We start from the raw sequence: 20121 nt of genomic DNA, 5'->3' as shown, positions 1-20121 counted from the left end.
AAATTTGGCAATTTTCGGGGGAAAAAATCCCTTACTGGGCCTACCTAGATAGAACAGGGATTTTTTTTTCGGAAATTGACCAAATATGTAATAATTGCTATATATAATATTGCATTATAGTAATCGGATGTCGAAAAATAAGGGTCGAAGTTTAGCAAAGAAATATATCCCTGTACTATAGTACAGGAATTTGTTTCTCGTAAAAAGGCAAAAATATTTAAATTATTATGCAGTAATATTGCTATATATGCACATGCAATGGAATACTTTTGGTGTTGCACACGTCACCATGATAACCCACTATTAGTCCCTAAGCTCTGTATATACATCACACTAGTTTTACAACAAAAGTGTGATGTGTCCAAATATAGTAGTGATATGCCCAAATCTGCCCTTTTATCAGTGCTGATACGTGATGAATATTATACACCTGCGCATGTGTACATAATGAGCCATGTTGCACACAGGACCAACGGCTTATTGTCTCATCCGAAAGACGATGCGCTATAGCGGAGAGCGATTCGAACCTTGGTGGATGGACCAAGAAAAAATCTGGTCAATATTATCCCATATTAATTGAATTGTTAGTGTTATCATAATGTTGTCATAGTCTACGGCCATAAAGTCGTAACTCATAATTAGCATTGTAAAAGAAGAAAGAAGAAAAACGCATTGTAGCATATGAACAGTTTTATTCATGTGAGAAATAAATTCTCTACGATGAAATATTCTGAGGCACCTGATGATAATAACAGAGTAATGTAGTATGGATCAATTTAACAAGGCGTTTCAATAATGAAATATCTCCAAGCACGAAAGATTTCACGTGTGACGTCACATGTCAGTAAGAGATAGGCCACGTTACGCTTCACAATCAAATAAAACAATACGTCCCGATTGTGATTTTTGACTGTTGCACTCTTGTGGAAAGAACAGAGCTAAGTTAGATAGCCCGACCTCCCTAATCATGGCGTCCCCTGAATAAGGGTAGTACAGTATTCGTAGTGCATACAACAGCCCTCATTATTTCACGGGATATTGGCCCCTTAATAGAGGTATCCCCTGAATAGGAGTGTTCCAAAGGAGTTCTATTAAATAAAATTCAACATAGATTTAATCGTAAACTGGTTCACCACCACCAAATAGCATCTACACTAAATTCTAAAATAGGCGTAAGATTTAAAAATACCGAACTGAAAATATTAAACTTGGCTCATATTAGATAAACTTTTTTAAACAGGGTACAAATAGCTTTGGAGGTATATTTATGGCAGCCTGATCCTTGTTACAATGTATACTGCTGGAAGACGGTGAACTATAACTCTTTCTATTACATTGTTTATATGCGAGGATAAAGAGCAATAAGGGGATCATTCTTTATGATAGAGCAGTTGTCTGAATGTTTTTTATGCTCCATAAATAATATAATCCACAAGTCAGACTATTCGTCTCATAACTATGCTGGGTTATACTTGTAATTTTGACCAATCAGAGATTCATCCCTCTATCTGATTCTAGGAGGGGGTTATGTTTGGATAGCAGGTGGTATAACCAATCCTCTATTTCAATTATAAACATCTGTCTCGATCTTTCTCATATTTCAGGTTATGTAAACATGTAGCATTATATAAATAGTAAATGTAATATACATACATACGTACTGTCTATGAAATGTTAACATTACTATTAAACAGTTTCCGATAGGCCTATTTATAAAAGTTTTTTTTTTTCAAAGTGGTACCATATAACTCCCTGTTTAATCTTATTGCCTTTTATACGCAAAAACTGTAATAAAATTAATACCTATTTTAAAGCTGCTAAACGAATTTTCTAGCGAGTCTGTAGTCTACAAATAAATACAAAATTGTTAGGCCTATACAATATTGATGAAAATAAAATAATACTAATTTGGTGTCATTATTTTGAATATACAATAGCTCGTTAAAGAATGTTCATAGGCCTAACAGTATTCAACACAAAATGGTATACTGTATTTTAATAAGTACTGTGATGAAAAGAAAGAAGCTGGGTCTGCCCAGGGAAGAGTTAAATTTAACTCTTCCCTGGTCTGCCGAATACATAAATAAATAAACAATCAATATGTTTTTACTTCTTCTACTCCTGGAAAATGTATCCGAACGTAAACAACAAAATGATGGTTGTTTTTTTAATGAAAGTACCGGTAACTCTTCTTCTTCGTGGTGAACAGGGTCATAGATAAAATTAATTACCAAATTTATGAAATCGCACCGTAAAAATTCTTCAGTCGGTCGTAACTACAGCTAAAATAGAGGTCTCAGCTTGTCTCGTACAATAATATAAACTGTATAGCCTACATTCCATGCATTGTCAGCACTATATTGTCTTGCTACATAGAATGTGTTGACACCTTCTCTGCTTGTTCACACCTCATCTAGGACGGGAGTAGGAGCAGGATTCACCCCTTCTTCTTTTTCATTTTCCGTCTCTTCTCCAAGTAAGCTCGTCTGGCAGCTATACGTTTTTTCATCATTTCCGCTTGTTCCACTTTACGGAGCTTTCCGTTTTTCTTGGATTCGTCATATAGTTTTAAAAACGGCGTGTCAACGTGTTTTCCGTTCGTTACCACGCCCTCCCACGAAGGATAATGAAAATATATGCTAACTTTTTTTGCCCACCTCGCAAAAATCGCTTTTTCGGTGAGAAATTTATGGCCATACAACACAGTATTCTCACTGCGATCATAGTACCAGCATTCCTTTTTAGAATTATCGGCATAGTAATGATATGGTGTGGTATCGTTAGGATGAGCTCTGTAATAAAACCAACGAGAAAATAATAAAATAACCGTTAATGTACATCATACATATATGTAGGCTCACAAGTCAATCGGACGCTCCGTTTAGAAGAAAGGGATTCTAAAGCTCTGTCTACAGTATCAAACTAGTTTGACAAAAAAAATGTGATGTGCCCAAATATGGTAGTGATATGTCCAAATATGGTAGTGATATGTTCAAATATGGTAATGATATGACATCATCATGTCCACATGGGCACATCACATTATTTTGTCACATAAAGATTGATAGTGTAGACAATGCCACGCCTATCAATTGCGATATAGAACCCAGTAGGCAGGGGCTGACTGGGTAACTACCTATTATTACTATGCGAACCCGCTTGCAATTCAATAAACTCATCCCAGCCGTGCAGCAAAGCATGTCATTATTCGTTAAGAAAACCTATAACCGTCATACTACTTAGTGTAAATAAGTCAAAGGAAATAGCCTGTCGTCAACACTTGAAAGGACATACGTACATATTACTGTTACTGTTATATTAATCTATTGGGCATTTTAAAATTCTTCATATTTCCATTTTGAACACGACTTACTTGCAATAATCATCATTAACGAGGCCGTAGACGTCGATCCAGTCGCATATATCTATCGCAAATAACATTGTCATCCAACCTGTCGATAACCATGTCCGCGCCGCTTTCCTGAAAAAAAAAACATACCAGACAAATATCAAATTGTGATTCTAATTGATATTTTAGTTAAAGGTGATACATTTTGTCCCGGCAGAACATTTTTCACACTTCGACTATGTTTATGTAGGCCTACACAGTTCGTTTGAAATACATCTGTGCAAATCCCATGAATGTTAACACCATATTTATTTCCAACGGAAATAGTCAAGAACCACAGACGTGGATCCAGGATTTTGAAATATTGGGTGGGGGTGGGGAGAGGGAATGGGGGAAATTTACGATTTACTTACCTAGTAATGCCAGTCTCATTCATAAATATTTCCTCTGCTAATTTAACTTTATTTGGCGTTGTATAATAAAACGATACGTTTGGATATAACGTAGAAAATTCTTTAGTTACTAGAAAAGATTCGTCCTTTTCCTTTGAAAAATCCTCGTAAAACAACCATGGCACAATAACAATATTCGCTCGAGTTTTTTCGTCTTCAAAGAATGTTTTTTGTAAATCAGGTTGTTTTTTTAAAACTCTATTCATATTTGTGTGTCCAACCACACGTATAGTAGTCCTAGAACCAACGTCTTCCTCGTACCCCTCTGTTGGTGCAGTGTTCATCCGTATTACACATACACCTCGATCTATGTCATAACCAGCACCCTTGTCGAGAAGACGACCAGAACTGGTAACTAAAGCACATTGTTCGCAGTGGTATCGAAGAGGCTGTGAACGAAGCAAAATAGGGTGTTACTGAAGGCATAGTATCGACCGGCTATGTTCACACGCACAGAGTTAGCGAGCATGGACGGAGTTAAGCTGATCTGAATCATCCTAGATAGGCTTCAACCAACGTAAGTGCTCGTATGATCTCTTATATCTTTTAAACATAGGCGAGCATGAACGGAGTTAAGCTGATCTGAATCATCCTAGATAGGCTTCATCCAACGTAAGTGCTCGTATGATCTCTTATATCTTTTAAACATAGGCGAGCATGAACGGAGTTAAGCTGATCTGAATCATCCTAGATAGGCTTCATCCAACGTAAGTGCTCGTATGATCTCTTATATCTTTTAAACATAGGCGAGCATGAACGGAGTTAAGCTGATCTGAATCATCCGATAGGCTTCAACCAGCGAAGTGCTCTATGAATATGATCTCTTTTTTAAACATAGGCGCGCATAGTATCAGTAAAGCTGTGTTCACACGCACTTAAGTTAAGCGTATATAGAGCGGAGTTAAGCTAATCTGGATCATCACTTGCAAATTTATATTTCTCGTTACAGTATATTCAAGATGGTTTAACCATTCTTCAGTGCTTTAACTCCGCACAACGAAAATATTTGCCCAATACTAGAGTGGAGTTGTGGCTTGGTGGTTATGATGCTTGGCTACCACTCTAAGGGTCCTGGGTTCAAGTCCCGTCACATGTCAGGATTTTTTCTAAGGACCAAATTACTCCACTCCCAAAGACTTGTAATAAGACTTTGTTTATTAGCATCTTGTGTATATGTTTGTCTTGTGAACCTCTGAGGGTCCCTAATGATCAGCAATAGCTGGATGGATCACCCTCATTAAATATGGTTAAAAAAAAAAAAAAAAAAAAAATACTGTGTGACAATTCTGTACAGCTTCTCGTGAGGGGTAGATTAAGAAGGGTTAGGATATGCTCTATTATGGTGATACGTGAAACACATGTGTGGAATTATGATATGTGGTAAGCTATTTAATCATACTGACATTATAGTTCGCATTAACTTAAAAAAATTTCAAGAAAAATCGAAAAGAAATCCTCTTAATTAAATTAGCAGACAAATGAATAAAATGAAGTGCTATCTCACGAATGAATGAGCAAGACAATGTCTGCTTAACTCAAGACAACTGTATAATATTATAATATGTGTTGTTTTTTGAAGCAAAATCAATCTCCAATATCGCGCTTACTATATAAAACTGCATCTATTGATATTAATGTGTTTCAAATCAATCAAGAATTCCACGATTCACAGTGCATAACACATAAATAATACATACACTATCGGAGTGTGGGCTGTTTGGTCGTAAGTCAATTATAATCGAAGAATTATTGTATAGAGTGTAAATGGCAAGTTTTCCACGACACGCGATAATTACGTCTAAATTACGTCATCAAAACACCTTTTTTTTTTTAAAGGAAACAGTTTTGGTTATATCTATCCTCTGAGAATCAGCGGGTAAAAACAGTGTGGTGCTTTTAAACACTGTAGTTATATGTTTAGCGTGTTTATAACCTAAACGTGTTGATAGCTACATGTTGTGTTCCTCCACTCGTTTAGCAGTCAACGTGTCACTGTTCAATTTCTCCACATGTTTAGCAGTCGACATGTTTAGGTACGTGTTTAGCGTTGATTGCACACGATTTTACTGTGTCGGAAAAAAGCTTCACACATGAGCTCCACATATCACAAATGTTTAAAACCTAAACGTGTCTTTATATTGCTCCACATGTTAACAACCAATGTCATGTGTTGAGTTAGGTACATGTTTAGAATGTGTTTAGAATCTCAACATGTTTCATATCTAAACATGTTCAAGGCTAAATGTGTGGAAAAAGTGGGTACAAACTACATGTTTAAGATCTAAACACTATTTTCAGAGTGTACACTCATTGTTGAGCCATGTAAGGCAGTTCATTCAATATACACATGACAACATACTATTTGATCTGGTAATTATTTGGGAAAATCCATAAATAGATTTTTCTGATATTTCCAATAAACCATACTAAAGTCAAGCATCAGTATTGACGCACTATTAAGGCGTGGGGACCTAAGCTAAAAAAACAATATTAAAGAAATTCTAAAAATGTCACAATTCAGGGTAATGTGGTTTTTTTTTTACAAATATATTTTAAAATTGCCAGTAAAATGTTTTCTAAATCTCTATTCCTTTCTATAAATAGTAAATTAATTGTGGTATTATTAATTAATTCATTTAATTTTAATATTTTAAAAAATAACTATATGTATTAATATTTATACAATTATTTTAATATTGGATTGTCGTTTTGTAATATCTATTTTTAGACCGAATACAAAATAGATAACAATAATAAATAAATTATATTGTTGGTGTTATTTCTCTCTTACTTGTAAACAAGCGAATATGGTTATTTTTTTCAATATACAGTACGGTATGTTTAATCTATATAAAACTACAGTACAATCCAACTTGCATCCGGTTATTAATTACATAATAATAATAATAATAGATATTTAATGATGAGGAAGATATTGGAATGTTCAAGCTCATTTATCATAATTCAGACTATCGTTGATCTTGCTCGCGGTGGTAATATTGATTATTAATAACAATTATATTGATTCGTTAGATATTAAGAACGCGTTGAATACAGCCTACATCAATGTCTACGTACGTAGGGCCGTTTACAAAAGGTTCACGTTTGGTTTAAAAGGTTAAAGATGTATTGTCCCCCAAAAACATGACAAATGAAGATTAATAAAATCTTTAAATAGGTCATCAAAAAAACCCCAAACAAAAATTATTTCACTTATAAAAAGACAAACGAAACGGTTAATTTTAACCAAAAAAACATAAACGGTTAATTTTAACCAAAAAAACATTGTCTGACAGACAATTTTGAACAAGTATTTTTGCTTTTAAATTACATTTTTTTTCAGGTTATTTTTTTTCGATCCATTTTTGGTCAAAGTGAATAACTAGTACGTAACATTAAAATGGCATATTTAACAACAAATTTGAAAAAAAAAACTTTTTTTTACGGGACAATATATCTTTAAAAAGAAATTCACTTAAAAAATAATAAATTAAGCGCTCAGAAACGTAAGCGAAATACTTAATACAGAGGACGCGCTATTTAATATTTCGTCCCATGTTGAAGCTACAGATAACTCGAGATTTCATTCAATTTTGTTGGCATGCTATGTAAAATTGTGGACACTATCATAAAAAGCACAATAAAAATACAAAGCCATATTCTATAGCAAAATATTTTGCAAGAATTCTGCCAATAATATTTTTTGTAAGAATGAAGGTATCATAAATCCTTGAAAAAGTTGTAACATTTAATTCTTACCCTATAAATAGTTTTGAAAGGGGTAATAAAAATATGCATATATTGCTTAAGGGGCAGCAGTATTATCGCTTAGGCCTAATGTGGTAGAATAAATAACTGATGGGTATAAACAGTATCAGAAAAAATCCGCAAAATGTTTTATAAAGAGAACATGATATGCACGCAATATGTGTTAGTATTTTCAGGGAAAAAAAACACTCTCCCGCAGAGTTTATTTCTGAGAATAATTATGTAGGCCTACTTTAAGATTGTGAGATCAAAATAAAAAAGAGTCGCATCAACGATGAAGTCAAATTGAGTTAATCTATACAAATGCCATTTCAAAGTTTTTCTCTTACAGTTATAGAATGAATGAAAATTTGAATCATCAAATTCAACAAAATCATGTTGTTAATGTTATAATACGGTACATCGTGTCACGTGCTGGCCACGAATGATCCTGCTCTGGTTATAAACCATCTGACGCAAACTAAATGTTCTATTATAGGCCCTATTATAGACTATAAATCTTTTAAAGAATTACTTGTTATTTCGCGTCAGATTTTCACATAAACCAAGTTCATTGACGCAAAATAACAATTTAATTACAATAATAGTTAAGACTTGTTAACGCGTTTCGCGTCAGATAATTCATCTTCAAACGGGTTGAAGTACTTTTTTTCTCTTTTGTGAGATTCACTCACCTTTATTTCATATTTTTTGTTACATAGGGGCCTACTTATTTTGAATAAATAAATTTCTTTGTAATCAATCATTTCTTGTTTCTCTTTTTCTTTTTCTTTTTTTTGCATTTACAGTATATAATATAACACCACAGGCGCCAAACATTAATTTTGAACCGCCAGGTTGAAAATTTTTTTTTAATGAAAACAAAACAACGCAACTACACTTGGAGTATAGACTCTTTTACACATTAGTTGTTTTAGAGACTTTCATTTTATTTGGTTATCCGCACTTGGCGGATAACCCCTTGTTATTGTCAGGATCTTTTTTTTTCTATCTTATTCTTCTTTCTTTCCACGAATTTTATTCGCAGCGTATCTCTAATTTTATCTATGTTTGCATTATTTAAGTTTATGCACAGAATTGAGTTGTTCATTTACATATTCACAATAAAATTGGTTTATTTAATATGGATGGTTTATTTAGCGCTGACAATATTATGTTTATTTTGTATATAGAGTAAACAGCAATTGAATATAGTGAAAACATTTCTTCTGGTTTCGATTCGTATAATGATATAAGTATAAGTTGATAGTAAACCAATAAAACTATGACGCCGACTGGTCTCCTTTCCAGCCACTAGATGTTTTTGTTGTGTAGCCTAGGGGACCAGACGTCGTCAGAAGCTGATCGTAAATGTGAGATAGTTGGTGCGCGCCTTCGTCTCTATTCATCTTTGTATTTTTATTTTGCTTTCTTATGCTGATGCTTTCTTTAATTTTACGTTTAAGAACTTGTTCTTTGTGTAGTACCTCTATCTTATCCCAATTGAATATGTTTGTTTTTGATGCTGCATTCGCAACCAAAAACTAATTCTTTAAAAGAACAGGTACTATTGTCTAATTTTTCTAAAACATCTCCAACCTTTTTCCAAAGTAAAACATTTAAACGGATTGAAGTACTTTGTCAATCTGTTGAATGGAATCTGGGGCATACATGACGCCGTATGTCATTTAAACAACACTTTCTTGTTTCACGACATTAAAAACAGAAATGGTTTGAACCTAGGTGCTTCCTTGTGACGTCAATTTGGATTGAGGAGTTGGCGATAATCAAACTGATTTATAGTGTGATTTAATTTTATGTTTATTTGAAACAAAGTTTCCAAGAAATTCAAGGGTTTGCTAAGACATAGGTGCAGCCCCACAGTCGGCTGGAATATTGACAAATCTTACTGTTTGATGATTTAAATTACTACTGTACACTGTGAAAACAGTGTGGAGCTTTTAAACACGTAGTTACATGTTTAGTGTGTTTAAAACCTAAACGTGTTGATAGCTACATGTTGTTTTCCTCCACTCGTTTAGCAGTCAACATGTCACTATTATGTTCAATTTATCTACATGTTTAGCAGTCGACATGTTTAGGTACGTGTTTAGCGTTGCGTGCATATACGATTTTACTGTGTGGTGGAAAAAGCTCCACACATGAGCACATATGACAAATTAAACACGTTTAAAACCTAAACGTGTCTTATTGCTCCACATATGTTTAACAATCAACACGTCACTGATGTATTGAGTTGAGACAGACTACATGTTTAGAATGTGTTTAGAGCCTAAACATGTTTTATATCTAAACATGTTTTTAAAGCTAATATGTGTGGAAAAAGTGGGTAAAAAATACATGTTTTTTCTAAACACTATTTTAACAGTGTATGGACGTAATAAATTACAGTGATCAGACACAATAAGTTTGTTATGTTAAGAACATTGTATATGAACTGTAATTACTATTGCTATGAGCATGGATGAATTCCTCTATTGTATGAGGACGCGTAAGGACGCGTAAGGACGCGTAAGGACGCGTAAGGACGAAAAGGAAAACATGATTATAATTTTCTATAGTAAACTGCACAAAGGAACTTTCGCCCCCAGATTGGGACTTGTGAATAACAATAACATTTGTTATACAAAATATTGATTTACTCCAGGAATGGTATTCATCATCGAAATAGTTCATGGCTGAATATAAAGAATAATAAAGAAAGGTTTTTGTGGCCTTTTCTATAGATCGGTTTTCTTTTAAACCAATTTTATGACTATACAAAAATATCGCGTTGCAGCTAAAAACTGCTCCACCTTTCTTTCAAAATACTTTTAAATCCATATTCCCTTTCTCAATATAGAAACGGACCCTATGTAATCCAGTATCTCAATTTAAAGTCTCTTACACCGACTCAATAGTTTGGAACAACCTGCCTTTACAACGAATATTGAGTCTAAAAATGTTGTTACAAATATAACAGAACTTTTATTATCAAGATACTGATTTATGGTCTTATGTTTTTTGTTATTAGATGTCCTTTATTATGTTAATTTCATTGCTATGTATTGCTATGTCATTGTCATTGTTCGTACTGTATAGTTAGTATGGGGGCAAACCCACGATTAGCGCAATTTTTGTTTGCTCCAATTTATTAAATAAAGAAAGAATAATAAAAAACAATTAAAAAATAATAATAAATTTGAATGACTAATTGTGTCTACATGTTTGTCATAATCATAATAATAATAATTAAAAATGGGTGTATAATACCCCCTTTAAGTATTTCAACAGGCCTATGAATCCCAATCCATTTAGGTATGAACGAACGCAAAATGGCTCAATATGATTTATTCTTTTCTAATTACGGTATGTTCTATTATACCAATCATCACACACACACACACATCTAGCAACAGAATAAATGAAAAGATACTAATAAATGTTCGTGCTTAACTTTATAATTACTGATAGAAACGAACACATAATCTATAATTAATGATAAATCATCCGAATAAACGTGTAATTTATCCAATCGATCGTAATCCAATACGATCGATCGGTTTGCATTAGGAATAATATACGACATTGAGAATAAGGAATTATAACACAGGATCTGGTTCATTTAGAGACAGTGCTACAGTTACAGCACATTCACAGCTTTTATCATATCCAACATAATATCAACCATACTACAAGTATCACTAGAATTGCCTACGTCATCTTTGAAAACAACCCGTATTTTATATAACGGCTAAGGAGTACGGGTAAAGTGGAGGGTTTACGTGTAAAAAGGAGGGGGAGTGAAGGTGAAGGGGATTGATTATTCCCCCGCGTAAAGTGGAGGCTTACGAGCAAAGGGGTCGGGTAATGAGGAGGGGGAGTGAACCTGAAGGAGATTATCGTCCCTCGTGTAAAGTGGAGGCTTACGAGTAAAGGGGTGGGGTAATGATGAGGGGTAATGAGGAGGGGAGTGAACCTGAAGGAGATTATCGTCCCTCGTGTAAAGTGGAGGCTTACGAGTAAAAGGGGTGGGGTTATGAGGAGGGGTAAAGAGGAGGGGGTGTACATGTGAAGGAGATCTTTCCTCGGCCTTGTATCCCGTTCCATACGTACCACAATTGCTGTTATTAGTACTCTTTTTCACATATATAGTAAAATTGTGAATTTTAACTGCATTCCCACGTATGACCTTTTAGTATATGTCTTTCTGTTGATAATTTGATGATAATCGCATCTAATATCAGTTAAGCTACATCACACTGAACACAAAACCTACGTGACGAGTTTTATCTGCCCACCATATCGAATCAGCGCTCAATGTGAACATGCCTTTAGCGACAGTTTTGTCAAACGAAATATTTGCTGCAACTTGTGTAGCCAAATATTATTAAATTAGCATATACTTTGTTCATGTACAATAACACAAGATGTTTGCTACTCGCTCCCTATACCAAGCCTTTATAATAATTATATCTAGTATTTGTCATTGTTTCGTAAAACAATATTCAAATATTCATGCTGTCTGTTTTGGATTTATATATTATATTTGTCAATCGACAAATTTATATATTATAATTATTATTGCATTGTTATTGGCGTGTCACTGTTGAGTGGTCATGATATAAAATACAATAAAATTATAATTAAATATCATTTCAAAAAGACTCACTTTATCATCTATTACAGATAAATAGCCGTCTGATTCTGGAGCTTGTTCTGTTGTTTGTACTGTATCGGTCGTGTTCTCTTCGCCTACAAATACGTGACCAAGTTTACAATCTTCAGACCTTTCATGGTGTACTACTTGGTTTTGTGACATCGATTTTAATACTGTATATATTACCAATGACATCATTACACTGTATAGGCATGCCCATAGCATTCCCTTCTGAAAATGGTAAAGCATATCTTAACGTTAATGCTCCGTGTTAGCAATAATCATACATACACACTTAAACAATATCGTAATATAAGGAGTTATGTGCCCTAAAGGCAAAGACACATGGGTGCTGATGTGGCGGATACATGATTTCTGTAAAGAGGGAGAGAGAAATGGTGGGGAGGAGAGAAATGGGGCAGGGAATATGGGGCAAGGGCACTAATAACAGAATAATAACACAATTTTGTTTTGATAAAGGGGGAGTGCGCGACCCGAGCGATTTCCATCCTAGCATTTCCGCACCTGCAGCATTAACCAACAATTGTATTCTTTAGTATAACTTAATTTAATATTATTACATTGTTAAGGGTACACTTTGTTGTAATTCCGCCTATATAATAAAGCATGCTTAATTCTGAGATATCGCATCATAAAAACATAACGGTGTTTTTTTTTGTAAACTCCACTGTCGAAGGCCTTAGCAAGTTATAGATCCCCGAATCGAATAGTGTCGGAAAACTCGGCTGACTGTGTGAGGATGACCACCCAGGCGCATGAGTGATAATTAATATAGTTCTTTTTTTAACACAATTAATTAGCCTTATTGTTGTTGTTCAATGAAAAATGTCCTACCTTAAGCCAATACATGCTGTCAAAAGAGTACCACTGCCTCGGTACACAACGACTGCACATATTAATATCAATAATCAGTCTAAAAAAAGGATTCAAGATTGATTGTCACGTGTCAAAATAATTATATCGTTAATTGAGACTTAAAGATGTATTGTCCCTCTGAAAAATAATTTGTTTTATTGTTGTTGTTGAATATGCCATTTTAATGTCACATAATAGTTTTCCACTTTTACCAAACATCGGATCTAAAAAAATGTATTTACCTCGAAAAACTGTAATTTAAAGCAAAACATAGTCAAATTGGCTGCCAGCCCATGGATTTTTGGTTGAATTTAATTAATCTTCATTTTTCATGATTTTGGGGGACAATAGGCCTACATCGTTGTCGGGAAAAACATCGTTGTCAGATAACACCGACCATACATTTACCAATCAATCAATAATGGCTTCAAAAAGTTACTTGTTCATCCATAATAGTATAGGCCTACCGATACTTGCTATAATTTATAAAACAACACATTATTATGAAATGTATTAATTTATCTGGCAGAAGCTGGTTGTTGCATTAATTCTCGTCACAACTACTTTGTGTATTCACCCAGTGATTTATATTCATTACACGTAAAAACGTGCTCAATCATACCGTTTAAGATTCACTCGTACTACTGCTCGATTATCACTAATAGGCCTACAAGGCACCACACCGACAACTAAAACTAAAAAATCGTGTCATGCAGTTACTAATTCATGGAAAAATATGGACATTTTGTTCAAGGGAATTTCCCCCTTCAACACAGATTTTGAGTCTGTTTCTGTTTCTGTTGATATAGGTTTATATCTCTATGCCGAACAAAAACACTACTATAGGCCTACACTACAAATACAGTACCGATACTACAAATCTGTTTTCTTTGGTGTGCGTCCAATGTGTTTATAAACTCCATATAAGTCCTCCTGGTAAAATAAGTCCCTCTATAAGTCGTATAACATAAATTCAACATAAAATCTACATGTTTCTTATGGTGAAAAGTTGATCATTATTTATATTCCGTTTATAAGAATGATTAAAGTAGGTCTTAACCTTGCCCACGGTCTCACATACTATTGTACATATTCCCCGAAGAAATAAGTACTGTACCCAAGGGGAAAATCGTAAGCACGTTTGGTTTTATTTCAACACACTGCAGCCTTTTGTCTAGGCCTACGGGAATCATACTACAATTTTTGTTGAAAAAAATCACTCTAATAGCAGCACGTGTCACTTTCTAATAAATATAATATCAAATATTTAAGATACCAAATAAATATTATAATATTAAATACGTCGATCTTATAGGTTACTCTACGCGCTTCACATTATTACCTCGGTCATGTACAGTATGTATCAAACACGTAGTCCCATAATGTTGCAGCCAGTATCAGCGCAATTGTGTTTGACCTATACCAGGTACCCATTAACTATAGACTAGAAAACATTTTAGAGAATTATAAGTGAAGCTCGAAGCTCACTGATTATTAGAACATTTGGCCGATTTGAACATTTATTAATCACATGCAAAAAAGAAGGCATATCAATCACTTTTGTGGTGGTAATTAAAATTTCTAAGTAACAGTTACTTATCTATCATATCTATTACTATGGAAACATAAACAGTGTGGAATAGTGTTCCCTCGACGGTGTGTACCTAATGACTGCGCTAATGTGCAACGAAGGCAACCCTAAATTGAATTTATAGTTTACACTAATGTACCTGCTGAGTGTGCTTGGACGTTGGAAGTTTCACCTCCAACATGTAAATATCGAGAATGTACTCACATTTGATAGCATTCATTATTTTATAACATTTATTCAATTAAGTCGGTGCTTCCAGCTATAGTTGGCTAGGCATGAGGGTAGACCATTCAAAAGACTGCGCTCAAATTTTGACCGATAAGAGGAAAATAGGTGGATTCCGAACGCGCCACGTTATCACAAGTCGAAAAAATGTGTATAGAAATCATAGAACCATTACCGCAAGAATATGTTATTTAATTCAAGGTGTGGCTACATTTCCTTCTTAAATGAATTTTAATCTGTTATGTTATCGATGTCTTATCTTACATGATGTCTCGAAGTTGAACGTATGTTAATATCATCAGTAGCTTTTCATGCCAACAAAGGAATTGACCCGCCTGTATGAATAATGTATTAAAGAACAGTGCTAAACAACAAACGTGAAATTAATTAAAAGATATATATTTGTAATGTATTATGTTTTTCTTAAATTGAGGACGTACGAATCTGTTTAAATATGCCGGGTCTACGTAAATGAAAATCATTTCGGTAACATCTGACACTTCGAACTTCGTATAGACTCTTGCACAGTGGCATAACGGCTATGAGCGCTCACTGGCTACGCCCAGGGGCCCGGATCTTATAAGGATCTGAGCAGTGTCCAGAGGAAAACACAGGCATTAAAATATGTCGAAAGGGGTTAAAAAAACACCCCGAGGAGGTCACTCGGAGTTCCTAAGCCAGGGGCATCAGGCCTCTGCGTTACGTCATTGCTCTTGATGGTCACCGGAAAAGTCGAACTTTTTGTGACGACTACAACCGGGTCCACCACCGGTCATTGGATTTGCAATATTGCACTTGATGGCACACCTTGTTGTCATCCTTCTTACGAACCGCACCCTCTGCAAGGCTTACTGTACTTATCTATAGAAACATATACGACGTTGGGACTTTACATAGGCGGGTTCTGTCGGCAACAAGTCGTGCCAGACACCATACAGCGACTCATTTATTGCCGATTCCATCATATTTTAAAATTTGTATTGTCCACCAAAATCATGAAAAATGAAGATTAATAAAATCAGACTTTAATAGTCCAATTTGCAGCGAGTGACATGAAATGAACGGTTAAATTTAACCAAACCAATTGGCTGTCAGCCAATTAATTTGACTATTATTTGCTTTAAATTTGAGTTTTTTAAGGTAAATATTTTTTTTTTCGATCAAATTTTTATTTTCTATTATGCAACATTAAAGTATTTTTTCAGGGAGACAATACATCTTTATATTCCGTACCGGATAATGATGTTTACAGTGTGAGTCTACGCAATTATTTTATTAAAAATATACTAAAAAATAATAATTGATTAATATTACCGTACAGTATTGTATAAATCAATAATTTATATATGTTTATATGGAAAGATTTCTAGCAGTATCCCGGATTGCTGCTAACTGTTAAGTAATATTATTCTAAGTATTGCACGGAAATCATTCATGACGTCACATTATAATAATTATTTATTTACCCGTATTTCGTTTTGAGCTGATAAGGTCCCAATGGTAGCAAGGGGCATAATTATAATTACATTTTGTGAAGATTGTAATATGTTACCATGAATACGTTTGGAATTGTGACCCTTTCAAATCATAATGTCACTCTCATTTGGAATTACTATGTTGAGATACACTTAAATTATGCTTATTGTTACCTATGTCCTGCGGGGTTATTCGCGTGCACGAAGTGGAGGGAAAATTATGTCTGAGATGGAGAAGAAATGGAATTCATATTGTCAAATTGTACACATTAGGCCTAAAGCTCCGTCTACACTATAAACTTTATGTGATGTGCCCATATATGGACATGATGATGTCATATCACTACCATATTTGAGCCCATCACTATCATATTTGGGCACATCACTACCATATTTTGGCACATCACACTTTTTTTTGTCAAACTAGTTTGATAGTGTAGACAGGGATTTAGCTAGCAGCTGTAAAGGAAGTACATAGGAAATAGTAAATACAAAATGTAAAACCTGTCCAGCTTCCTTTCCTGAGTGCTGCCAGACTCGCGTTAAAACAAGCCACTTAATATTCTATAAAAATTCAATTCACACCGCGAGGTTATAATGTGTGTATATCGAATTATTATGCTCTTTAATAATTGATAAAGGCTAAAAGGTAATGATTTGTGTGGATAGTGTATTGTTAAATACCTACACGCTGTGCTATCTCTTAGGATACTTAACAGATGGTGAATATAATATAAAAACAATATGGCTTAATTATAAAGAATTATTTTTAATAAAATCATAAGTTTATAAAATACTGATATATTATACGGTATATTATTACATACATTCATTCATTTATTTGGTAAAAATCATTGTCAACATAATTATGTACACACTGACAACAAGAACAATACACATAAAATGGAGATAAAAAGGTATAAAACTGCAATAAAACAATAAAAAGCAGAAAGCTAACATACTGATCAATTTACAGTCATAAAAGATGGCTTGACTTGCAATGTGGAAGTGGTAGAGCAGTTGTTAATGTTATGTTACACGAATCTGCAATTATCTTTTCTGGCTGTTACTATGCTGTAGGCCTACTATTCTTTTGATTTTGCTTATTTTTGTGCCTACAGCATTGTCATGTTTTCATTAATTTGCCTTTTGAATTATACTGATATAGCATAGTCATATTTTAAATCCATAAATACATTAATGCTAACGATAACGTACGTATGAGCTACGGTAGCTTGGCGAAGACGTATTTGGTGGCCTATAACTATAAACCCTGGTGCTAAGGTAATCTAGACTTTCTATAGCATATACTTATCCAACACAGTAATCACATACAGTACTCCCTATAATAATAATCATTAATAACATGCTTACCGGTTAAAGAGAAAAGTACAGTACTGGACAACAACACATCCTCTTATCAGGATCGAGATCAGGGAAATAATGTTCGAATAATATGTTCTTGTGATGTTTCCCTAAACGTATGCATGACACAAATCAACCAGACCAGATTAAACTTAAGTAAATACGCGATAAGATTAGTTAGCGTGCCATCACATTGTTGGCCTACACAGAATGACGATTGTATTATGTTAGTCAAATAATTTATAGATTTATTATTTACAGCGATTTCAGATCATAATGAGGGCGCACAAAGCATCATTTGAACGATTTTTTAAATACGAAAATTGAAGCGCATAGAGACTTAAAAGTACAAATTTATTATTATCATTAATTTTATTCAACAAAAATTGAAATTCAAAACGTATTTGCTAATTTAATATTACACTGGCGCATACATGCCTCTAGTGCCTGATTATATAAAGGTAAAATATTATCATTAATAATCTGTATCACGTTTCAAATAGCTATAATTTACGTTATTGACCTGGATGGTGCAAAGTGTTAATATTTCATTAGATAGCCTCTGGGTGTCCAACATCCTACCGTTAAGAAGTACGTCTACGTCTACTACAGCCGAGAGTTAAATAATTAATAACCGTGTCTTGAAATTCATAATCTATCATCTTCTTCGGTAATTAGAAATGTTTGTAACGTTGGTAAACCACGTCGAGAATATCATTTCTATTACGTACGTGTGTGTATGTTAATTAATTTCTGTAAGTGCAGTGTGTTGGACGCTGGATTACCGATCGCGAATTCGTGGTTCGAATCAAACTCTCGCCGCATTGCTTGTATCCTTAGGCAAGACACTTTACTTATACATTTGCCTCTCCCCACCCAGGCGTATTAAATGGGTACCCGGTTAGATCAAGACACAACTTTGCACTGATTACTAGCTGCATTATGGGAGTATGTTTACATACATGTTTGATCCAAAAAATAACTGGGGTAATAATGCTTGTAAAGCGCCTTTGAGCATGATTACTCATGACGCTATATAAATATGGTATTATTATAATTTCTAAGGTCGCACACTTGAAAGCGAAAGGAATAAAATCTAAACGGAAACCGTACCATGATTTAAAAAGCATGTGATATGTTTGATAGTTTCCCAAAAGTAATGTTAGATATGGCCTATTCTATAACTATCGTATTATTTACTATACGGTATATGTTGAGATACATAAGTAGGCATATTCGTATGAGAAATATGTATAGGATATTATAATAACATAGTGAACGGTACAGGAGGAGGGGACACAAACCTGTCTAAGATCACACTTAAGTTCTATCCGTATAGGTAGCTATATAGGTAAACAGAAGAGTGTCCTTTGTGATATTGACATTTAATTGTATTAATAGAGTATTCCTCAGACTTCAGAAATATCAGTATCAGTAGCAAACATTATGATATGAAAAACGATCTTTAATTTCACAAAAACTCACCGGTTTCCTTGTGTAAGTCCGTGGAGGGAGGGCCTAGCCGTAGACTAGCATGATTATATTAACATGTTCCAATGTATAGTGAGTACTAAATACTGAATGTCAACTGGAGAGAGTATGTATTCAATCTATGAATCACGATTGAGCATATATAAACAGGGTTCAAAGGTCATTTAGTGAACCGGAGCTTCAGGAAAAGTTTGTTCTTTTTGTTGCTATGACATCATATACAAAGAATAAAAAGTGATTATTATTTTATTATACTGGAATCAATCTCTATAATTACGGGAAAAAAGTGCTTATGGAACAGCCGCGTGTAAACCTTTAAGCTCTGTCTCACTATCATACTTTACGGTGACAAAAACATGTGATGTGCCCATATATGGACATATCACTACCATATTTGGCAATATCACTACCATATGTGGGAAAACCAACAATTTTGATAGTGTAGTCAGCTGAGTTGAAGGTTTAAGATGGGCCTAATTGTTATGATGGTAATGTATATTCATTTATGTGTTTTGCAATTCGTATGTTATGGAATTATAAAAATTAAGTGGCCGTACACAATCAGAAATATAGAACTATACAGCAGAACGAAAGAACTAAAATGGTCAAACATAATAAGGAAAAGAAAATACAAATGGACCGGACATATGCTAAGGCTTCCGATGGACACTCCAGCCAAATTAGCGTTGACAGAATCCATTAGAAAAGTTAAAAGACCAGTTGGCAAACTAAAAACTACCTGGATAGGAAACATAAACAAAGAACTCAAAAAAGCAAATACATCGATCGCAAAGTTAATGACAGACCATCAGACCACCGAAAGAGAGTCATGGAAACAATTAGCGTACGCAATGTCTACCCAATAAACGCAACGCAATCATCACCACACA

The 20121-nt window shown here is 34.2% G+C and overlaps 1 protein-coding gene across 2 annotated transcripts; it reads right to left on the bottom strand.

Annotated features, from left to right (window-relative positions):
• Window positions 1-672: 672 nt before the first annotated feature.
• On the bottom strand, window positions 673-19290 carry LOC144845101 (alpha-N-acetylgalactosaminide alpha-2,6-sialyltransferase 3-like). Of its 2 annotated transcripts, none has more exons than XM_078702250.1 (6): window positions 19226-19290; window positions 13064-13142; window positions 12221-12439; window positions 3763-4190; window positions 3374-3481; window positions 673-2792 (listed from the first exon to the last, which is right to left on the bottom strand). In XM_078702250.1, the coding sequence occupies exons 2-6, from the start codon at window positions 13121-13123 to the stop codon at window positions 2438-2440; spliced, it is 1170 nt and encodes a 389-aa protein (XP_078558376.1). In that variant the 5' UTR covers window positions 13124-13142; window positions 19226-19290; the 3' UTR covers window positions 673-2437. The 2 variants fall into 2 exon arrangements, with proteins under 2 accessions (XP_078558376.1, XP_078558375.1); XM_078702249.1 differs by lacking the exon at window positions 19226-19290 and adding an exon at window positions 17750-17910.
• Window positions 19291-20121: the final 831 nt, after the last annotated feature.

The sequence above is a fragment of the Antedon bifida genome, chromosome 6 (assembly GCF_963402885.1).
Source record: "Antedon bifida chromosome 6, ecAntBifi1.1, whole genome shotgun sequence".
Taxonomy (NCBI): Eukaryota; Metazoa; Echinodermata; class Crinoidea; order Comatulida; family Antedonidae; genus Antedon; species Antedon bifida.
The sequence above is the reverse complement of the archived record's forward strand: the minus strand, read 5'-3'. Positions and strand labels throughout refer to the sequence as shown.